Raw genomic sequence first — 16,368 nt, forward strand, 5'->3', positions numbered from 1 at the left:
CCGGGAAAAGGGAGGAGGCAATTTTACCATCAGGGATAAAAGCACTGGGAGGAGTTGTAGCTGTTTGGCTGCTCTGACTTAAATTCCAGGGGAGTAAGGGGCTCTGTAGGTGCCTTCTTTTTTTACTACAGCCACACCTGCCAAAAGAGTAGATAACAGGTAAGAGAAGAAGCTTCTTGTCTCAGCAGCATAGGCAGGTGAGTTGGGTAATTCCTTGTTAACATGTGTAATTGTTCATTAGTCATTCCTGGGTAGTATGCTGTAGGCAACTAAGTAGGCAAGAGAAGAATAGTAGTAGTATAAATGGTGTAGCTCCCGCTGGGGCTTCTAGTTAGGGCCATAAGTGTCATGAATAAGAACAAGAAAAGTAATGGACTCTTGGGCAGCATTAGGTTATATATGTACTGGGCTCGCTCCCTTGTGAGAGATTTGATGCCAGGGCATGGGTAGAAGTGTGGATTTAAACCCTTAAAATGCTGAAAAAGGGGAGTTTGCTTCAACTGAACCCCTTAAAATGAGGGAATAGGAGATGTTTGCCTTTACTAATGCTATTGTAACTAATGGGTTCTCCCTTCGGAATCACCTGAAATACTGCAGCCTTTGGTACTTCTTTACCTCTCTATCCTGCCCTTCAATCCTGTTGCAAACGCGGGGAAAACCCAAAACTCTGGGTTTTTTCCCCCCCTTTCCTTTTCATTTTGCCTCCTCTTTTCCTGCAGGTTTTGGACTATCCAGGCTTGCATGTGGATTAGACACCTTGGAAGCTCAGCTCCAGGTGGGGTTGCAGCAGTGTTGGAAGCACCAGGGATTCCCCCGAGGTTTGGTGTGAGGAGCTGCAGCTTGGGAGGGGCTGGGATTTTGTGCAGTCTCTCACAGACTTAGAAAATAGCAAGAAAATCCTTCCTAGCAGCATTTCTCTATCTACAGAGTCCTGAGAGCAGGTTGGTACGGCCAGTGCTGGGACTCCGAAACAGTGACTAAATCCTGTTTTCAGGGCTTGAGGAAGAGAGCCAGTCCTGTGTGTTTGGGCTCACAAAGAGAAACTGAAGTGCTGCATTTTGCTGGACCTGAATTAAAGCACAAGGGCTGTGTTTTGATGCTCAAAGCGGGCTTTTCGGGCTAGGGCGAGTCTGTGTCTCTGAGCTCCGAGTCCTGCCTTAGGCACAGCCCGAAGCCGGGCTCCCCGGCCTCACGCAGAGCTCGGGAGCAGCGACTCAGCGCCGCGTCCGGGGCTGGCGGCAGAGCCCGGGGCCGCGTCGTGGGGCCCAAGGCGGGCTCCGGGAGGGGCTCAGGGCTGAGCGGAGCCCGGCCCGGCGCGTCGGGCCCGGCTCGGGATCCCGGGGCTGCCCGGGCGCTGGCACAGCCCCGGCTCCCCGCGGAGAGCCGGCCGGAGCAGGAGCGGCAGCGCCGGGCTCGGCCCCAGCGCCCGTCCCGGAGCGGCTCCTCCCGGTCCCGATGCCAGCCCCAATCCCGCCGGGGAAGAGGCGGCGCCGCCCGGGACCCGCAGCGGCCGCCAGCAGGACCCGGAGCCCCGGTCCCGGGAGCGGCCCCGGTGCGCGGGGCGGGTCCGGCCCGGGAGAGAGGGGCGGGGCCCCGAGCGATGGAGCCGCCCCCGTGCCGGGCAGGGCGGGCCCCGGGGCCGGGCGGGGCCGGGGCTCTGGGGCGGTCCCGGGCCCGGCTCAGGTGCGTGGGGCCGAGGTGTTTGAAGCCCCGGAATTCGCCCCCTGCCGCCATTTGCTCCCTTAGAGCCTGGGGAGGTTGCGGCCGGGCCGGCCTCCCCGGGCGTGGCCCAGGTGAGGCCCCCGCTCCCCCTCTTTCTCCTGCCCTTATACTCCTCCTTCCCTCCCTTCTTGCATGCTCACACCCAGTCCTCCCCGGTGGCCACAGCTCCTGGGGGTCCCTTATGGCTTCACACCCCTCCCTGGGTGTCCCCTCTGTGTCCCCCACGGCTGGTCTGGGCTGACCCCCCTGTCCCGCAGGATCCAGCCCGGGATGCTGCGCGGTGCTGAGCACTGAGGGGCACCATGGGGTGCGCGGCGTGGCCCCCCGCGTGGCGCCGGAGCCCCCTCGGTCGGTGCTGAGCGCTCCTTGATGGAATTGCAGTGAATGGAACAGAAGCCCAGCACCCTGGACCCGCTGTTGGAGCCAGAGGACACCCGGTGAGCTCCCACCCCAGCACGGGGACATGCGGCGGACACGTGTGGCACCACGCCTGGCGTGTCCCAGCACATCCCTGTGTGGCCCATACCTGGCTGTGCCCTCTGTGTCCGAATGCCGTGTGTGTCCCCAAGTGTCTCCATGTCCCAGTGCCCACTGTGTCTCTTGCGTCGTCGTGCCCAGTGTGCCTTCATGCATCCCTGCGTGGTCACGTATGTGTCCGTGCCCTGGGTACCCCCTGTGTCCCCATGTGTCCCTGTGTGGTTGTGTATATGTCCATGCCTCGTGTGTCCCTGTGTCCTGGGTGCCCTTTTTGTTCCTGTGCCCATGTCCCCGTCCACCCCATGTGTCCCCACTCATGTTCCGAACCTGGGTGTCCCCATGTCCTGTACATCCCCGTACCCCAGGTGTCCCCCAGCCCCGCTGTACCCCACATGTCCGCAAGTGTCCCTATGTCACGTTCTGGGTATCCCCACACGTGCCCATGTCCTGCGTGTCCCCCTGCCCCCCACATGTCACCGGCTAGGTCCATCCCCTGGTGTCCCTGTGTCCCCACGCCCACATGCCCCCACTCGTGCCCCGCCATGGTGTCCCCCCACTCGTGCCTCTCCCAGCCGCCCCCTCCCCTCACCCTCCACCCCCCCCCGGGACTATTTCGGGCCCCCGGTGGGGGGTGGCGGCCCGGGGTCCCCTTGGGCTGGAGCGGCCCCGGGGGATGCGGGGTCCCCGGGGCTCCCCCCCCGCAGGTGCCGATCCCCGCGGCCCCGGGCCCCCCCCGCGGGGACGGGCGCGCGCGGACCCCCGCCGCCCGCCATTGGCTGAGCCCCGATGACGTCACTTCTCCGCTCAGCCAAAAGGACATTTTGTCTTTGACTGGGAAGGAGCCCCTCCCCCACCCTTTTCCTTCCCCTCCCCCACCCGCCTTCCCTTCCCTTCCCTTCCCTTCCCTTCCCTTCCCTTCCCTTCCCTTCCCTTCCCTTCCCCCGCTCGGTCCCAGCCCCCCCAGGGCGGTGTCGTGTCCCGGAGGGGGGGGGTCCCGACAGGGGTGTTCTGGGTGGGGGGGGTCCCCAGGGCCCTCTCCTACCCCCCCCATCCCGCACTCCCGGGCTGGACCCCGCCTGTGACATCGCTGCACTGGGACCCCCGGGTGGGGGCTGCCCATTTCCCAGCAGAGAAGGGGGTTCGAGGGGGGTTTTGGGGGAGCTGTTGGAAGTTTGGGGGGGTGCAGCGGGAATCCGTGGGCACCCTCTCAGCCTGTCACCCCCCTCCCGTAGGTGGCTGGATGGGAAGCGCAAAAGAAAGAGCAGCCAATGTTTGGTGAAGAGCAGCATGTCAGGTACGGGGACCCACGGCACCCCCCGAACCCCCCCGGGCACCCCATGGCCCTGCTGGGCACCCCCGGGTCCCCCGAGTACCTCATGTGCTCGCCGGGTTCTGCAGGCACTCCGTGTGAGCATTGTAGGGGCCTCGAGTCCTTACCAGGGACCCCTGGATACCCTTCGTGTTCCTTGTGGACATCTTGGGGTCCCCAAGTCTCTTCAGGCAAGTCAGGGTGCCACGGACACCCCATGTCCCTGGCAGGCACCCTGGGGGCCCCAAGTCCTTGCCAGGGTCCCCTGGCCACCCCATGTATGACCTGGGTCCCCCAAAGTCAATGGACATCCCTTGTCCCCCATGGTCACCCCAAGATTCCTGTGTCCATGCAGGTACCCCAGGGTCCCACGGACGCCTCATGTCTCGACCGGGTCCCCTGGAGTCCCACGGACACCCCTTATCCCCTGTGAGCACCCCAGGAACGCCAGGGTCCCGTGGACACCCCATGTCCCTGGCAGACACCCCAAGGTCCCCATGTCCCCCAGGCACCCCAGAGTCCCATGGATACCCCACTCCCATGTCCCCCCCTGCACCCCACATCCCTGCAGGGTCTGCTGGGGTCCCAGTCCCCCACATCCCCCTCGGCGCCTCGTGGGTCGGGGTGCCGCCATTGGGGCGGCAGCGCCCTGGGGTGGGCGATAAGGGGGGCCCTGCGGGCACTGCCCCCCGCCCTGCCCCATTCCCGGCGGGGAGCAGCCGGTGCCGGCGGGACCCGATGGGGGGCCAGGGGGGAACCCAAGCGTCCGGCTCCCGCCCATCCCCTGCACCCGCCCCGCTCCCGGAGGGAGGGAGCACCCAGGGACCCCCGCATCCGGCACCTGCAGAGCGCCAGAGTGGGCTCGAGGGGTGCCCACGCCTGGGTTTGTGGGATCCCGGGTGGGTGCGGCGGTCCTGGGGTGCTGGGGACACTCCCCTGAGTTACAGGTGCTCCATGCAGGGGGGACCCAGGCATCTGGTCCCTTTCCCATCCCTCTCACCCTTCGGGGATCCCCAATTCCAGCCCCCCCAAAACACAAGGGTGGGCTCCCGGGAGGGACATGAGGGGCCCAGGGTGCTGGGGACCGCCCCATGCATCATGGGCAATCTGTGCCTCAGTTTCCCTGAGCAGTCGGTGGTGGGGAGGCTGGGGGGACTCTGGTGGGGGGCTGGTTCCTGGCCTGCCAGGCGGGGGGACCACGGACAATGACAGGGACAGTGGGTCTCTGTGTGCCAGGGGGACAGGGACCCCCCCCGCTGCCGGTTCCCGGCCAGATAATGGGATAATGGGGGCTTTATTGGCGTGGGGGGCTCAGGCACCCCCCCCCACACCCCCAGTGTTAACCCTTCCCGTGCCAGGGCAGGGGTAGTGGTGGGGCAGACAGTGGGTGCAGACAGAGGGGAAACTGAGGCACAGGGAGGGGAGGGCTTACTGGGGGTCCCTGGCATGGGGTGTGTGGGGTGTCCCTGATGTGAGGCATGCAAGGGGGTCCCTGACTCAGGATTCCTGGAGGATCCCTGATGTGGGGTGTGTGGGAAGGTCCCTGCTACAGGGTGTTCCAGGGGTCCTTGACTTGGGGTGCCCTGAGGGTCCCTGTCATGGGAATCCCTGTCATGGAGCACCCCATGAGTCCCCGCTGCGGGGGTCCCTGCTCTGGGGTGCCCTGGGGGTCCCTGACCTGGGGGTCCCCGCAGGGTACATCCCTAGTTACCTGGACAAAGATGAACAGTGCGTGGTGTGCGGGGACAAGGCCGCCAGCTACCACTACCGCTGCATCGCCTGTGAGGGCTGCAAGGTGACTTGGGGCAGGGGGCTAGGGGGGCTCAGCAGTGCTCACTGGGTCACTCCCCCATGCCCTCCCCAGGGATTTTTCCGTCGGACCATCCAGAAGAACCTGCACCCCACCTACTCCTGTGTCATCGACAAGATCACCCGCAACCAGTGCCAGCTCTGCTGCTTCAAGAAGTGCATCTCCGTGGGCATGGCCATGGACTGTGAGTTGGGGGGCGTGGGGGGGCTCGGCTGGGGGGCAGGTTGGGGTCCCGACACCCTGGGGCACATTGGGGTACCCGGAGTAGCTGCAGGACTGGGCTGGTATGTGATGCAGCAGTGGGGTAGAATGCATGAATGGGGGGTCCTAGCTGACTGGGGGGCATCCCAGATGATAGTGGGGGGCTTTTGGGAGGTGGGTTGGGGTCCTGGTGCTATGGGGCAATTTGGGATGCCCAGAGCAGCCACAGGAGGAGGCTGGGGGGGGTCACCATGGGGTGCTATGCTGCAGCTGTGGGATGCATGGATGGGGGGTCCTGGCTGATGTGGGGGGATCCTGGCTGATGCTGGGGGTCCGGCAGTGGTGCTGGATGACTCGAAGCAGGTAGCCAAGCGGAAGCTGATCGAGGAGAACCGGGAGTGGCAGCAGAAGGAGGAGATGATCAAGTCCCTGCAGCATCGCCCCAGCGCCGAGGAGTGGGAGCTGATCCGCCTTGTGACAGAAGCCCACCGCAGCACCAATGCCCAGGGCAGCCACTGGAAGCAGAAGCGGAAATTCCTGGTGAGGGGATGCAGTGGAGGGACTCTGTCACCATCTCGGTCCCCCACCCTGGCCCCCAGCCCTAGCCAGGATCTGCTGAGCACTCACACACTCAGCACACACATGGTGGCAGTGCCAGGGTTTGGGATGTCACCGGTGTCCTTGGGCAGTCGAGGGGGGTTGGGACATTGCCCAGTGTCCTTGAGCTGGTCACCCCTAAAGGGTTCAGGGGTGAGCAGTGACCAAAGGGGACAGCTGTGCCTGCGGGTGGCCCTGGCCCTGCCATTGGCCCTGTCACTGGCCCTGTCACGCAGCTTCCTCTTCTGGCTGCTGCACTGGCCCTGCCACGAGTGTTCCCCGGTGACATGGAGGCCCCAGAGGGGGGGCAGGGTCACATCACACCCCCCGGGGTGTCTCAGGGAGGGGGGACAGGGTCACACTGCACCCCCTGCCACTGTCCACCGTGGGGGTCCCAGAGTGGGACACGGTCACACTGCACCCCCAAACCCCACTGTCCATTACGGGGGACACAGTCACACCACACCCCCCCAATGACCCATCTGCTGTGGGGGTCCCAGGGGTGACACGGCCACACCACGTTCCCCAATGCCACCATGGCAAGTCCCTCTCTGCCTTCAACCTGGATGACACCGAGGTGGCCCTGCTCCAGGCTGTGCTGCTCATGTCCTCAGGTGTGCGTGCACACCAGTAGTGGGGGAATGGGGTGGGTACCCCATGCCAGAGGAATCAGGGTTGGGTGTTGGGTGGGCACCCCAATGCCCAGAGTTCTCACTGTCCTGGGGAGGTGTTGGGTGGGCGCCCTGATGCCAGAGATCCCCAGCAGCTTCAGGGGGAATTGGGAGGGCACCCCATGCCCAGAGGCTGTGCACGGGGATTGTTGTGTTGGCACCCCCTTGCCCACAACCCCCAGCACGTGGAAGTGCACTGGGTGTGCACCCTAATGCCCAGAGTCCTGACTGTCTTGGGGGTGTGTTGGGTGGGCACCCTGATGCCAGAGCCTCACAACATCTTCAGGGTGTGTTGGGTGGGAAACCGTGCCCCCCCTGGATTTTGGGGGGGTTTGGAGTGGGCACCCCAATTCCCAGAGCTTCAGGCAGCTGTGCCAGGCTGGGAGGGGTCCCAGGAGCATGAGGTGGGCACCCCAATCCCTGGTACCCAGGAGCACAGGTCCCCTTGGTGCCCTGGGGCCCCCTGCCAGGCTGACGTGGGTCTGTGGGGTGGGCACCCCAACACCCAGGGGGTGCATGGGACACTCAGCCCTGTGGGAGGGAGAATCCCTGCAGGTATGGGATTGGGAGAGGGACTCTTCCATGGGCAATGAGTGCCAGGACAAGGAGAGGTTTAAACTGAAAAGGGGAGATTGTGATGGGGTATTGGGAAGAAATTCCTCCCTGTGAGGGTGCTGAGGCCCTGGCACAGGCTGCCCAGAGAAGCTGTGGCTGCTCCATCCCTGGAAGTGTCCAAGGCCAGGTTGGACAGGGCTTGGAGCACCCTGGAATAGTGGAAGGTGTCCCCGCCATGGCAGGGGGGTGGAACTGAGTGAGCTTTAAGGTCCCTTCCCACCCAAACCATTCCATGATTCCACAATCCCCTGATGATTCCCTGATTCCCGCAGACCTGACGGGGCTGATCTGTGTCGAGAAGATTGAGAAGTGCCAGGAGATGTATCTGCTGGCCTTTGAGCACTATATCAACTACCGCAAACACAACATTCCCCGCTTCTGGCCCAAGCTGCTGATGAAGGTGATGGATCTGCGGGGGGGTAGGAAAGCAGAGACCCCCCCAGTTTCTTTCTCTCTCCCCCACACTCTCCCTTTCTCTCCCAGCCTCCCTCCTACCCTCTCCCCAGTGCCTCCCACCCTCTCTCCCAGCTCCCCTGTGCATCCCTGATCCCCCCAGCCCTCCTTTCTCCCTGCTCCCCAACCCGACTCCCCTCTCTTCCCCCTCTCCCCCTCATCTGTCCATCATCCTTTCCCCCCCTCGTTCTCCCCTGTTATCCATAGGAAGGAAAGCCCGGTGCCCCAGTGTGTCAGGTGCAGAGGATGAGCTGTCCAGGTGCCGGGGGCGGGCGGGGCTCTCCCGGCGCGGGGCCGCCCCCGGGCACCGAGTGCCGCCGGTGCCGTGGGTCGCGTGGCTTCTCCGGTCCCCTCGCACCGTGGAACGGCGCCAGCCCGGAGCGAGTCCCGGTAATGGGCGCTGGGGAACACGTGTGGCTTGAATGGAAAAAAACCCAACCCCGACCTCCCAGGCTTTTTGCCTCGGGGCTTTGTTGCTGTTGCCTGAGCCACGCCTTTAAATACCGACGAGGGCGCCTGCTGGAAGCGGTGTTCCGTGGTTTTTGTACTCTCTATTTGTGGTGTTCATTTTTATCTGGATGCACAGTTGGGCTTTTTGGGCAGAAGGTGCCCCTCAAACCACAAGGCTCGTTTCAACCTTGTATTCTATTGTTTGGACGATCCAGGGTGGGTGAGGACTTTGTCTTGTTACCGTACTAGGGAATGGAATGCAGGAGGTTCTTACAATTTTGGTATTGAAGTTGGAGTGTTGAAGGATATCGGTCTGATGGTAGTCTTAACCTATGAGCTACAGGCATTTGTAAAAAAACTTCAGCCTTTCCTTCCAGCAGCCCTATACATCTAAAAGCACGTGCATTTCTTAACAAGTCTCTGTGTCATAGTGACTTTAAAAATTAAAACACGTGTGTTCTGCCTTACCTAGGACTGGGGCTTTTTTCTACAAGTTCAGTTTGAGCAGATGTTCTTGTCTGTGCTTTTAACGTGAATGGCCTTGATTTTGCAGCAAAGTCAGTGAGATGGCACCTGAATGCAAGGGTTTGGGTTTGTGAAGCTTTGCAGAATGATGGCCTATATTTATATTTCTTTCAGAAACTCTCCGTATGCTGCACACAAACCTAATTTAGAGAGTTTTACTGAGACAGCAGATTCAAGCCCTCATTGTTAGGGGACGTCTGTAATGCCATTGTCTGCTTGACATTAATTCTTCCAGCTGTGCATCTATGTATTGTAATTGCCCTGACTTTTTTGGTCACAGTTTGTTTTCTGCAGTGCCCTCGTGCCTGCGCAGCACTCGCGATGCTGCCGTTGAACCTGGGCTGTGTGACAGATGGGGCTGTCCTGTATCAGAAAATTACGGGAATGTATGTAGACGTCAGATGGAATGCTGGTCTCTCTGCTCACCCTTGGCTCTGTAATTTCGTCATCCAGCCATGGAGGACCTGTGCAGCCATAACTGGCCAAGGTAGTGGGGGAGCACAAGCTGCAGCTCTGCAGGAGATAAGGGACCTCTTGCCCACAGCAGAAACAGCAAGTAAGTGCAATTCTCAGAACTCTTTACTGCGCCCTTAACTGCAGTATTTCCCTGCTCTATAATCTGGCCAAAGTTAGGTAGGTTTTAATAGGGATAGACACATTTCTACCACAAAGGTCACCTCTCTGCCAGATTTCAAAATTTCCCTTCTGAAGCTAGAGATCCTCATATAAAAGGTTGCCTGAATTTATGTAACATGTGCCAAGCAGTCTATTTTTCCTTTAATAATATTCCTGGAAATAGTGGAACTGTTTTGGCTAAAGCAGATGCTGAACTGTTCAGAATGAAATTCTCAGAGCTAAAATCTGGCCAAGTAGAGTAACGTGCCATTTTGTTAACACTGGGGAAGGCTGAGCTCCATGGCAGCAGGGAGGGGAGGTGGCACTGCTGGTCGGCAAACCAAGGAAAGCAACAAGCGCTGCTTTTAGGAAACTGCCAGCTTGAAGCCAGTGAGGAACATCCTTGGGCTCCTGCACTCTGTGTTTTTATGTTCACCTTAAATAACGAACAGAGAAACCCAGAGGCACCAGCGCTACTTCCAGTTACCTTGAACTGCTTAAACACGTAGTTTAAATCACCCAGGCTCCGTTCTCCCCACCTGTATTGCTTCTGGGCTTAAGGCTGGATGTATCTATGGAATCTATAGTTATGTATTGGAGTTTGGCCTGAAGTAATTTGTGTTGCCGACTTGGTACTCTTTCCCTGCCCTGGAAGTCCATCTGCAGAACCCCTCTGTGCCAGACAAGAGAGTCCCCCATAGATGTTTCACTATACAGTTATATCTTTTGGTCAAAGCCTTACAGGGCTATGATGTGAATGAGGACAAAGCTCTGTTTTTCTTCTTTGCTCTCTGCCCTGTCTTCTTTCTCTGTATTTTAGGACCCAAGTAACAGGGCCATAAAGCTCCTGTTCTGCTTCCTGGTTGTGTCACCGAAACTGCAGGAAAAACAAAAAAGCCTCCAGCAACATTTTTAATGTTAGAGAGTCAAGGCACTACTTTATTCTCTGGCCAGGATGTAGCACAGAAATCATCTCATCCACACATAGCCCGGGTGTGCCGAGAGAATCATTCCATGACACATGACCTTTACTAGAATTTTCAGATCTTTTTTACAGTCAAAACTCATAGAAACGAATTGGGTCAGTGTTCATTGGTCTCAAGTTGTGTAGTTCCTAGTATCTGGTCTCCTATTAGATCTGTGTTTCTTCGCTTCTGATGTTAATTAGATCTTCAGGGGTAGATGTTCTTAGATGGCCGCTGACATCTGTTCTGGTGATGTTCCCTCAATGGCTTTATCTTATTGGGGCTACTCCTAGTCTTTTGAAATGCTAAACCCATCAGGCCTCACCTAGAGAAACAATGCCCTGGAAAGAAGCTTCAGTTCCCTTTCCCTGAGGCAAAGATGAGCAAACCTGGCCCAAGTCATATATAAAAAATTTTTAAACTGGTATGTTTTCCAACAGTTGTATATAATGCTTTATTACATAAATGGGCTGGGAAAAGCTCTGGTACCCCTTACCAAGTTGGCTTTGTCTCAGACAATGCTGTTATTTTGGGGCTAGACATGAAGCTCCTGTCTCTGGAATTGAAAATGAATATAGGAATGACTGAACAAACAAACCTGGTACACTCTTAAAAAATTGTGTGCCCATTGACCTCAGCACCCCAAGCTGGATTCCCATGCTCTTTCCAAATTCTTGCCGTTCAAGTCCTTTCCATGCGCTCACTTGCTACTCAAACTTTTTTTTTGTTTTGTTTTAAATGATACTGGTACCAGAGCACGGGCACAGCACTTCTATGAGCTGCACAGCACTTCTATGAGCACTTCTATGAGCTGTGAATATCTCTTTTTATGGATACAGTGTGTGCATGCTGTGGCTTTGGGCACAGGGTATGTCAGTGCTAGTGCAAGGCTAATAACAGCCTCTAAAGATAATTTGAGAAGTTGCTTACCTTTCCCCAGGGAACAGGACATGTCTTTGTATTTCCACCTTCAGATACACAACCCACTTGTGGGCTTGACTGCATAGCAAATAGAGTGTGAGAGTCATCCTTGTTTATATGGATTTTTTTTTCCCCCTCTCTCCTTTATGTTTTGCTTTGCCCTCTCGTTTGCTTTCTGCCTGTTTTCTCTGAGGCTAGTGATTTCTTGGCAAGTTATTGTTCATAATCAAAGAAAGGTAGTGGGCAAGCAGCAACTGCTGTCTTAGGTAGCCCAAGCTGATCCTGCCGCTGCTTCGGCAGGAGAAAGCAGCTGTTTGAGAAGAGCACAGCTGTCCTGGGCTTTGTGCACACACGGGCTGCTCAGAGCAGCCCCTTGACCCCATGCTGGCTCTGTGACCTCTGCCACTCTGACTGGTAACAGTGATGGCAGTTTGTGTTGAGGCTTTGTTCTCTGCTCCACAGAGAGAAACATTAAAGTGCAGAGTAACTAAGTGGCTTTTCAAAGGCTACAGAATGAATCAGTGAATGAATAACAACCCCCAGCGGCTCCAGGCCCCCTTCTCTCTGCAGACCAATGCCTTTCTCCCTGTGTGAAGATGTGCACGTAGGATAGGTTGCATACAGAATTATGTATTTCAAAAGAAATTTGAATATTAATATTTATATTGTAGTGATGCCACTGTCCTCTAGGCTCTGTAAATAGCAGCACCACAACAATGTGAATTATTCCTTTTATGCAAAACCCTGGCCAGTGAAATAGCTTGCCAATACAAAATAAAATTGCTGCACAAAAGTTTGACAGCTACATTCATTATATATGTCAATCAAAGGATCCTAAAAGCTTTATTGTCCCTGTACAGAGTCTGAACAATCTGCTAGCCCAATATGCCGCAAAGCTATTTTCTCTCTACTCCTTTCATTTAAAAAATAGCCACCAATAACTTTTGACAAACAGTCTGAGAAAACTGCATGAGCAGCAAGGAAATCTTAGATTTTCTTGGCTATCTGTGGGCTGGAGCCTTCCACTCACTGGGCTCTTTCAGATGTCACAGTAGATGAGATCTGGTCAGAAACACGGAGCCCTAAAATTACTCTACAAAACCCAGGCTGGCTGGGGTCGTGGGGAGGGCATGGGGAGGTAGGGAGGAGAACTTAATGCTGAATATAAATGAATTAAATAATTTTTGGTTAAGGCTTTTTGTTGCTTTCCCAGGTATGGGACATTCAAGCTCCTCTGTCCCAGGTCTCCCCCAGGTTAGGCTGGACCTGTCTTGATGAGCTCTTGCTCTCATCAGACCACCCTACAGCTTGGGAGTGTGAGGCCATGTGTATTTCAGCTGGATTCCCTTTTTCCATCGCGCTCGGTCCTGCGAAGCCCAGCTGTCACTTATGGCTCGAGGTGTTGTAAGCGGGGCAGGGGTCGGGCGGGAGCGGGGCTGTGTCCCGGGAGGCGGGTCTGGCGGCCGGTGCTCCCGCACGGGCGGTGGGGCCCAGGCCGGGCCCTGCCGGGAGCGAGGGCCCGGCAGCCGCAGCGCTGCGAGCCCAGCGCGGCCCCGCGAGGGAGCGGCCGGCGCGCCCCGCTCCTGCCCGGCCCTCACGCAGGCCGCCGGAGCCTCCCCGGGAGGGACGGACCCCACACCTTCGCTCGGCCCTGGGGAGGCCACATCTGGAGTGCTGTGTGCAGTTCTGGGCTCCTCAGGACAGGCGAGACATGGAGCCTCTGGAGAGGGTCCAGCTTAGAGTAACAAAGATGATTAAGGAGAATCTCATGTATGAGGAAAGGCTGAGGGTGCTGTCCCCGGTCAGCCTCAAGAAGAGACGCCAGAGAGGGGAACCTCATCAAAGTCTATCAGTATCTGAAGGGAGAGTGCCAAGAGGATGGAGCCAGGCTCTGGTTGGGTTTTGCCCAACAATAGTACAAAAGGCAGCGGGCAGAAACTGATGTACATGAGCAAGAACTTTACTGTGTGGATGACCAAGCACTGGAACAGATTGCCTAGAGAAGTTGTGGAGTCTCCCTCTTTGGAGGTTTTCAGAAGGTATCTGGACACAATCCTCAACAACCTGCTTTGGGGGACCCTTGCATGTCTGGGAGCTAGGTGACCTCCAGTGGTCCCTTTCCAATCTTTAACCATTCTGTGAAAGTGTGACATTGTAATCTTGTGCCATGACAGACCAGACTAAATCTGATTTAGGAGGGTGTCATAACTTTGATGTCTTTGTTCTGGGCTGTAGCTTAAATTGTTTCACAATTCAAAATATCTTGGAGGTTGGTTGTTTCCTGTAAGCCCTCAGCTTGCTTCTTAGCATGTGCTGGTGCATGGCTTTGCTCTCAGACCCTGGTCATGGGCAGTGCAGCAGCAGTACCTCAGGAGGTTACTTCCTGCATGCATATCTGCCTCTGCCTTTCTGACAGCTGCTTTTGGGAGGAGATGCTGCTCCTGGCCTGTGCTAAAGGGCTGACCTAAAAGTGTAAAGAATAGCCTTGCTCTTGTGTTTGGGAGCGAAGCATGGGGGTGCTCTGTGAGGATGCGTGCAGAGGAGATACTGCAGCAGGACTGCTGATCGTGACAACTAGTGCTTCTACTGAAAAAGCCTGGTGAAGAAACTGGTAAAATGGAAACTTTTAAAGAATTGAGGTGTTAATTCATGTGCTGAGAAAGCTGTGCTGCCCACTTACCATCCCAAAAACTGTGTAACATTTCCCTGAGGTGCACTGCTTGCTGCTGCATCATTGCTATGTCTTTGATCACAGGCAAAATTACCATGCTTTTGTAATCAGTAGACTCCACAAGTAGTTTCAAGATACATGGGAGTATATGGGAGTAAAAAGACATAGACTGACACTTCTCACAGTGTTGAAGTTTACATGGTGTGGTGTGTTCTCTCCCCATGCAGCATTGCCCTCCTGTACAGAGCCCTTTTATTCATGTTTTAAATAATTACCACAGTTGTGGCAATGGCATAGAAGTTGTTTCAGTGCAATTTGTGGCGAGCACCAAATATTGTGCAACAGAATGTCTGTTACCTGTGACAACAGCTACCTTTCATAACTACCTTTGATTTCAGGTTTGCAAGACTGGACTAAGCTGAATGTAGGTGGTGCTGACAGGATGCAAAAAGGCTTTCTGTAAGCAGAGTGGGCTGTGCTTTTCTCGCTAGTCCACCTCTGGCCAAGGACGTACTTTGTAGTGTGTGGGTGCAATGGTAAGGACACTGCAAATACTTTTGCTCCTGTGGTAAGGCTAGGAGCTTGGTGTTGTACGTGGAAAAAAAGCCTTCACAAGTCTGAAGCTTCTGCTGTGAGCATCACTGCTTCATCTTGTTATTCTGGCCCTAAAGGAAACCCTCCTGAAGGAATGCTGTAGCCAGCCCCTCTGTTTCTGTGAACAGGAGGTAGCGGTGGCTTCCCAGGGGGGATAAACCAGTCTTTGGTGCTTGCCTGTCTCACTTCTCTGCCTTGTGGGAAAGCGTTATGAATCCCTCTGTTTGGGTGATTGCTCACGCTTCTGCACCCTCAGACTTCATCTGTAAACTTTTAGCAGAAATTATGCACTGATGCTGGGATGGTTCTTGCCAGCTAGGAACTGTTTTCCAGTATCACTCACTTGTAGTTGGCATGGGGAACTGCTGTGGCATTTTCTCGATGTTTAATGTGACCTAATTGTGTACTTCCACTGTCTGGGAGGATCAGCTCTTCTGGTGTGACAGCTGCCATAAAATCAGCGGTGCGTCTCCGGCATTTGCAGCTGGTTGCAAGGCACAAGTTCCTTGATTTTGCTGCATCAGCCCGGTGAAACCTTGCGGGGCTGTGTGTGCAGCCAACTGCCTTTTGTTACGCCTGGTAACAGCTTGGCAATATTAAAAAAATGTAACCTCCAGCTGTTTAATTGGCTCTAGGGAAATAAAAAGGCTTCCTAATAATCTTCATATTTACTTGGCACGTTTGGTTTGAAAGCAGATGGGTTGATTTACGAGATAAATGACAAAGCAAGAGGAGAAAAAGTGTGTCAGTGGCTTTACCATTAGAGAGGAAGGCATTTCTGATATGTGGTTAATCACGATTAACCTTTCTAGGTTTTGGTTTTTTTTACAAGTCAGCTTCTTGGACCTTCTGCCCGCCAGCTTGCTCAGCCAACTGATTCCCTCAGTGCCCATTGTCACCTCTCCCTATGACCTACAGGTAGGGGAAGGTGCAGAGCTGTAATGAAGGAGAGGGGCTGAGGTGGCCATTCCTTCTCAGTTGTGCCTTCTTTGCCCACTCCAGACTTGTGCAAGAGCCTCCCCCTTGCAGCACTCACCCCCTCCCCGTGGCCAGACCAGTAAATGCCTATGTCCTTTTGGATGGGCTGGGAATGCTCCTTCCTGAGGCACTGCTGCTTGAGGCACTGGCACTGAGCAGAGGAGGTTCTCCAAGCAGGCTGGTGCTGAGGCTGTGCCCTCCCTGCCAGAACCATGCACCCCTCTGCCCTGGCAGGCAGCTGGCAAGTTGTGAAATATGGTTCAGCACTTTTTTTTTAATATTAACTTGTGCAGCTGTCTTGGAAAGGATTAGAAATCAGTTCTGGAAAAGACTATGGTAGATTTTAGTGAAGAATTCTGCTGTGTCTTTAATTATTTATAAGCATCAGGATATAAGGACACCGTGTTAACCCTTCAGCAGTGAGAAAGATTACAAATGATCTAATCAATGACATACGCAAATTTACAGATTGAGTAGGTTTAGTTGCAAGTTCTGAGACTTAGAAGTGAGGAAATACCAGAAATAAGGTTTCTGCTTATTATTTTGTATGTCAGCGTGTTTGGTGAGGCAACTGGATTAGATGAACACTGTATGACCCTTTCGACTGAAAGACACCATTCTACATTTCTGATGGCACAGGCCTCTCCTAAGGGCTCACCGATTTGCTTACCACCCCTGCTGGTTGCTCTCACCACCTTTCACTAGTGGGTTTTGCTCAGGGGATGCATCAAGGGCAGGTTCATGCCCACAAGGCTCCTGCTCTATGGCCCCAGGGCCAGGCAAGGCTGCAGCAG

General features: G+C 55.7%; 1 protein-coding gene across 11 annotated transcripts; it reads left to right on the forward strand.

Annotated features, from left to right (window-relative positions):
* The first annotated feature begins 55 nt into the window (after positions 1–55).
* Positions 56–14,920, forward strand: LOC138104442 (thyroid hormone receptor alpha-like). 11 transcript variants are annotated; one of them, XM_069003739.1, is made up of 8 exons: positions 1,616–1,793; positions 1,980–2,159; positions 3,432–3,493; positions 5,203–5,502; positions 5,883–6,059; positions 7,675–7,802; positions 9,284–9,386; positions 10,266–10,822. In XM_069003739.1, the coding sequence occupies exons 2-8, from the start codon at positions 2,107–2,109 to the stop codon at positions 10,274–10,276; spliced, it is 834 nt and encodes a 277-aa protein (XP_068859840.1). In that variant the 5' UTR covers positions 1,616–1,793; positions 1,980–2,106; the 3' UTR covers positions 10,277–10,822. The 11 variants fall into 11 exon arrangements, 10 of the variants coding, with proteins under 10 accessions (XP_068859835.1, XP_068859840.1, XP_068859838.1 ...); XM_069003737.1 differs by lacking the exon at positions 10,266–10,822 and having other exon boundaries at positions 5,203–5,303; positions 5,373–5,502; positions 8,063–9,363; XM_069003734.1 differs by lacking the exons at positions 1,616–1,793; positions 10,266–10,822 and adding an exon at positions 56–159 and having other exon boundaries at positions 8,063–9,363.
* Positions 14,921–16,368: the final 1,448 nt, after the last annotated feature.

Source organism: Aphelocoma coerulescens, chromosome 1A, assembly GCF_041296385.1.
Source record: "Aphelocoma coerulescens isolate FSJ_1873_10779 chromosome 1A, UR_Acoe_1.0, whole genome shotgun sequence".
In the NCBI taxonomy this organism is placed as follows: domain Eukaryota; kingdom Metazoa; phylum Chordata; class Aves; order Passeriformes; family Corvidae; genus Aphelocoma; species Aphelocoma coerulescens.

Coding starts and splice junctions, on each gene's coding strand:
- LOC138104442 (XM_069003734.1), top strand. CDS start 2,107: ATGGAACAGAAGCCCAGCACCCTGGACCCGCTGTTGGAGCCAGAGGAC. Junction 2,160..3,431: donor TTGGAGCCAGAGGACACCCG/GTGAGCTCCCAC, acceptor CCCCTCCCGTAG/GTGGCTGGATGGGAAGCGCA. Junction 6,060..7,674: donor AGCAGAAGCGGAAATTCCTG/GTGAGGGGATGC, acceptor TGATTCCCGCAG/ACCTGACGGGGCTGATCTGT.